The sequence below is a fragment of the Cupressus sempervirens genome, chromosome 7 (assembly GCF_028749045.1).
Source record: "Cupressus sempervirens isolate cs-2001-9-10 chromosome 7, ASM2874904v1, whole genome shotgun sequence".
Lineage (NCBI taxonomy): Eukaryota > Viridiplantae > Streptophyta > Pinopsida > Cupressales > Cupressaceae > Cupressus > Cupressus sempervirens.
In genome coordinates, this window is record NC_143124.1 from 350895924 (window position 1) to 350901715 (window position 5792).

General features: G+C 32.3%; 1 protein-coding gene across 1 annotated transcript; it reads right to left on the minus strand.

Annotated features, from left to right (window-relative positions):
* Positions 1-2404: 2404 nt before the first annotated feature.
* On the minus strand, positions 2405-3397 carry LOC149546896 (uncharacterized). Its single transcript, XM_089794065.1, has 2 exons — positions 3169-3397; positions 2405-2980 (listed from the first exon to the last, which is right to left on the minus strand). The coding sequence occupies exons 1-2, from the start codon at positions 3395-3397 to the stop codon at positions 2727-2729; spliced, it is 483 nt and encodes a 160-aa protein (XP_089650191.1). The 3' UTR covers positions 2405-2726.
* Between the last annotated feature and the right edge of the window lie 2395 nt (positions 3398-5792).

Genomic DNA, 5792 nt, shown 5'->3' on the forward strand with positions numbered 1-5792 from the left:
GAAACACTTCAAAAGGAAGGTAAAACTGGGGTGGGGATGAAATCCACAAATCTGCATTGGTGCAACAATAAAGTTAACCTATTAGGGTTACAATGTTTGATCATAAGATATGATCTACCCTATGAGTAGTCTTCCTTATTAAAAGTTGAAGAAACTACTAGGTATCACCTTGTTAAAAGATTTTACACTCATAAAGAAGTAAGGAAAAGTTGTTAGGAGGTTTACATAGGTCCATTAGGACCACTCTATTAAGAGGTTTACCGTGTCTCAATTAAGAATAAGTGCTTTTGTACCTAACCCTCAGTTTTCTCAAAATATTGGGTGTTCACTTTTTTGTATCTTTGATCTAATCTCCTAATCTAATAACTCTATTTAGTCCTTCACTACTTTGATTGTTATCTATCTAATCTACTCTCAAAACTTGGTCTTCACTCCTTCACATGCACATAGACTCATAAACATATCCACACACATAAGGATACTCCTCCTTCTCTCTACATATGATTCTAGGTTTAGAATCCTCCTTAAATAAATGTTCTACAAATGTTCTAGATCTTGAGCAATGGCTTAAACTTCATCATCTTTTCTTGTTTCTATTCCATTTTTTGATTGGTTGAATTGCATGCCTTGAGATCATTACCTTCTTAAATAACATGTGATCAATATATTAGATGGCTCTATAGATATTAAATGTTATGTAAAAGTCAGCTAAAATGGTTTACATATGTGTTTGTGCCATTATAAACTTATATGACAAAATAGAACTACTTAGCACATGAATTCTCTAACACTTTCTCATGTATACTTCTTCATGTTGTGACTCATCTTTTATATTTGTATTATATCAATACTTAACAAGCTCTCAATATGCTTTGTCTTAACTATATTGATCAACCTATATATCTGCCTATTCTCTTATGAGTACTTGACAATCACTATCTTGCTCGGTATAAACATAGTATGCTTGGTCTTTAATAGATGACTCCATCATAGTGATGACCTTCTAGTCTTTCTTGGTATATGACTAAGTTTTTGAACACTAATAAACAACATATGCTTATATATCAACAACCACAACACCATGAGTTGGGAGGTTATGCACTAAGTTAAAGTCCTTGAGCGAGAGCACATAACCCATTTCAAAAGACCTAGGAAAATGGTGATGCAAACCTTAAAGTCACACAACCAACCATGAAAAATATCATTGCATGGAGAAAAAAAATGAAACATATAAATATTGTATAAAGGTACACAAGACAGACAACTCCAACATTCATGCCAAAATGGCCATATAGCATGCCCAATGGAATATGCTATAAGAAGTACCCCACATTAAATAACGACTCAAGGTAAGGGTGGTCTAGAGAAAATAAAATGACCCAAGAGGAAAAAAGCATAGATTTTACCAATCCTTGACATAGAAGAGAAATCAAGGTCAAGGAATCCCCATTAGAGAAGCTTAGAGAATAAATATACCATGGAGGAACATGTCAAACTCACCTAGAGGCACAAAAAAAACATTAGCATATAAAATGGCCAGATACAAACCTTTCACCATGTGAGTCTTAGTCTTTGTCCCCTCCAACATCATATCTCGGAGTGTGAAAGCTAACACCTCATGTTGTGCCTAGACTCTTCATTCTTGATCAATGTTACAGATATTTAAGTGTCATATATATTAAATCTATATAAGAACCATCTTTCAATTAATCCTTCTTAATAATATTTTGTAATGAACAATACAAAATATTATAGAAAGAAAAGTAATATTTAAAAAGTTCAAAGAAGACCATGCATGCATGAACCAAAGACAAAAATATAGTTACAATTTGTACATGAAAGTAGGAATAAGCTAAATTTACTATTTTGAAACCTAGTAATATTTAAAATTATTATTGATAATAGTTTTAAAAGCCAAAATAATATTTTTCGAATGACTATTTTATTTATTAATGCAATTTTTAAGGGAAAAAGCCTACAATACAGTGGAAAAAAAGAATTCTTTAATTTTGTAATACAAAGTCAAGGATAAATGTGTAGGGTATAGGTGGTAGTTCCATTATATTATAAATGTTTAGGTTCAAAAAGAGAAAACAGATAGTATTGGCTGGAATAAAAATATGGGAATAGGAATTTTTTTTCTGGAATTGTTGTTCTAGAAAACAAAATAAGAATATGTATTCCTATTCTTGTTTGGTTTAGTCAAAATTTGATAGGGAGTTCAAAGATCCAAAAATTGATGTTTACTAAAATAAATAAAACTAGAATAGGAATACATAGGATAGATGGAAATAGGTGGAATTGTGAATGCTCTTTTTTTAGCCAAAATTGAAATATGTATTCCTCTTTGCAATTCAGATCAGATACACCCAAACAGAGAATTTGAAATTTAAGAATTTACCTATAAAAATAAAAGCATAGATAGAGACATGTCTCTATTATTATCCAAATAAACTCCATTACATCGATCTACAGAAATAAGGTTCTGGGAACATATCAAACACATTAGAAACACGTTGAAGAATAACATTGCCTCGTAGCAGGCTTCTCCAAAGAGCCATTCCTGGCAGACACACAGACACACAGAAAACATAGGACATTATTCTGCACCAAGTGCAGAAAACATAGGACATTATCCTGCACCAAGAGCTGCTACTGTTCTAAAGTGCAGCTTTATTTATTTATTGAAACTATTGGTGCATTGGATCGTAACAAAACAATACAACTCAAGGGTTTCTTTTAAAAAATCTGCCGCCCTTTCTGCCCAGCACTTTCTTGCCACGAATTTTAAAAGTATGGCGCTTCTGTAGAAGTTTGCGTTTGTGAATCTTCGGAATCACTTTAAAAACACCATCTCCAACCTTATCACTCCCTGCTTCTTTAGTTCTACTTTTCCCTCCTCCAAATTGGTTCACTCCATGCACGCGTTGAAAATTATTAAAGTGAGCAGATTTCGGCAAATTGGTTCCCTGCAAACCAACTGCACCACAACACAAAATAGGTTCACAGCTATTGTACAAATATAGATATTCATTAATGAAATAGATTTATTCCTTTCCGGACAAATAACATACATAATAATCACTAATTATGGAAGAGACTGGAATATGAATAATATTTCAACAGAACGAATACAAAATGACAATAATCAGTGCATTAGAATTCAACCTCGCGCTTCTGCCATGCACGCCACGATGAACAAACATGCAATCCACAGAACCGCAATATTCATTGCCATCTTCATGATTGTTGCAGAGCAAGAGAAATGTCTTATTTGTTCGGAAGCTCTGCAAATAGTATGGTCCAACAGAGAGCTTATATTATTGAGTTGCTGTCCTCGCAGACGTCGCTCGCCAATAAACAAATACTTACTGTTTTGTAACCGTGCTTTTGGCATGCAGATTTCATTGTTTATGACGAATTGTTTTATTCGGATTGGCGAAGATTACAATATTGCTGGTTACAAGAAACGGGCAAAAATGTCCAAGAAACATTGAATAACATTGTTTACAAAAATGTCCAGTATAATCTTTTTTATGATATCGTCTTTTCAACGTTGAGCTTTTTAGAAGGATGATCATAGGGATCAAATAATTATTTTATGTAAATTATGGGCGATTCGTATGTAGAACTAGACATAGGAAACTATGTCATTTTATTTTAGATTTTTTGGGGTGGCGTTCCTAAATGCATAAACCTACCATCGCTTTGAATATCAAAGCGTGTTCTATGATGATTATAAATCATCGACACTTACAAAGATAAATGAAATGACAAAGCTATTTGTCTTGATATTGAAATTAAATTTAGAATGAATTTTAAGGAGAATGTGATAAAGCTGAAAGATAGCATTTTCAAGCTCTTTGTTATTTCATAGATATATTAGTGAATGATGAAATCATACATGTTATTTTATAGATATATTAGTGAATGATGGAATACTACAAGTTATTAGAATAGTTAGTAACATATTTTTATAATAAGTGATCTGATGAAAATAGTTTATATATGAGTCTATTAGTAGGTTTGAGGATAGGTTGTTTAACGACATGGATATGAATTGAAGATCAGTGTGTGAGAATGATTAATGTATGCTGGATTTGAGTTAATGTTATTTGTCCCAATTGAAGAAAAAGTATTTCAAAGATGTGATGCTCAATTTTCCGAATACTTTAGAACAATTGAGTAAGGAGGGGGGGAGGGGATAGGATAGGGTTGATGGGGTGAAAATTGGTTATCCAAGGTCCAAATATATGAATATTTTTATTTTTTCAGGATTACAACTTTTCTTTATGCATGCATTGACCATTCAATATCTTAAACATATGCATATTGTTGTCCTATGTCAAAATGACTTTGTAGAAATGTAAACATACAATACCACAAAATCAGTCACACATTTTGACACAAGGATTTTACGAGGAAGCCCAATTTGAGAAAAAAACACCAATAACATGCTACCAATTTCCACTCTTCTAAAGTGATCTCTCGTGGAGCCAACCTTGTTAAAGCTTACAAAGAAGACTGTTAAATGTGACTTGGTTAAAGGATTTCAATCAACCTATTAGGAGTGAGCCTTGTTAGAGGACTTTAAAACATTTTATTAAAATATCATCCTATGAAAGGATTTACTAATGACTATTAGGTCAACCTTACTCTAAATAATTTACTTAGACTAATACAATTGTTAGAGAGTAACAACAAGGCTTGATCTAATAATAATTACAACTAACTTACATATTAAATATCTAAAATTTAGTCCTTCATTTGGCTTGGAATTCATTTTCTTAATCTCGGACAATTTGTTCACCCATCAAGCATTCATCCTCTTAAGCCTTCTTGCTTTTTATGTCAATTGTAGACTTGTCTATTTGTCCATCATATGAAGAACCAACCTAGACTTCTTGTCTTCTTTAGGTTCTCAAACATGACAATTGTTATTTTTGGCCTACTATTTCCTTATATAGAGAATTTAGGTATTTTGTTGCTTAACCACCATATGCTAAAATTTTGACACAGTTCTATGAGTCATTATATCCAAGATTGCTCAAGAATGAGATCTCAAATGGTGACTTATAGCTCTCTATTCATGGAGTGCAAGGGTTTCTAATAGAGCCTCTCAATTTGACCTAGTTTGTGCCCATGAAAGTACACCATAAAATGAGAGATTCAATGAGAAAAGAAAGAGTGATAGTCTCCATGATCATCAAATATACATACAAATGAAGATACAAGCTAATCGAAATGATAATAATTCAAAGTAATGCAATAAAGAAAACCTAATCTATGAAAGGAAATAACAATGCAAGATTAGTCTATGAAAGAAAATATGACTCTAAAATGATATGAAAATGCAAGAATGAAACATATTGATGGAATCCATGGTTACATGAGAGAAGAAGGCAAGAAGAGAGAAGTTTCAATGAAGCTCCCATGCCCAAACCCTAAAGCTCAAAATCCTCCAAAATCGTTCTCCAAACCTACAACATAAAAATACTATAGCAATACTATCAATACAATAGAAATTACCTCCTACTTATTAATACTATAGAAACTAACATCCATCTAAATGAGAAGGAGAAGGTTTCTTATAAAGGAAAGTGTGGAGGTGGTAGGCTTCTCACAAGAGCAATGTGAGATAAATCCCTAAAAGACAAGTAAGAGGAAAAAGTGCACCATGTAGAAATATGTGCAAAAAAAGGAATCTTTATAAGATTTTATTTGATTTATTTCCTTTTTTCATAAAAAAAAATAGAGCTTTAAGTGGGGATTTATTTATTTAATTAAAAGAG

Coding starts and splice junctions, on each gene's coding strand:
- LOC149546896 (XM_089794065.1), bottom strand. CDS start 3,397: ATGCCAAAAGCACGGTTACAAAACAGTAAGTATTTGTTTATTGGCGAG. Junction 2,981..3,168: donor GTGCATGGCAGAAGCGCGAG/GTTGAATTCTAA, acceptor GTTGTGGTGCAG/TTGGTTTGCAGGGAACCAAT.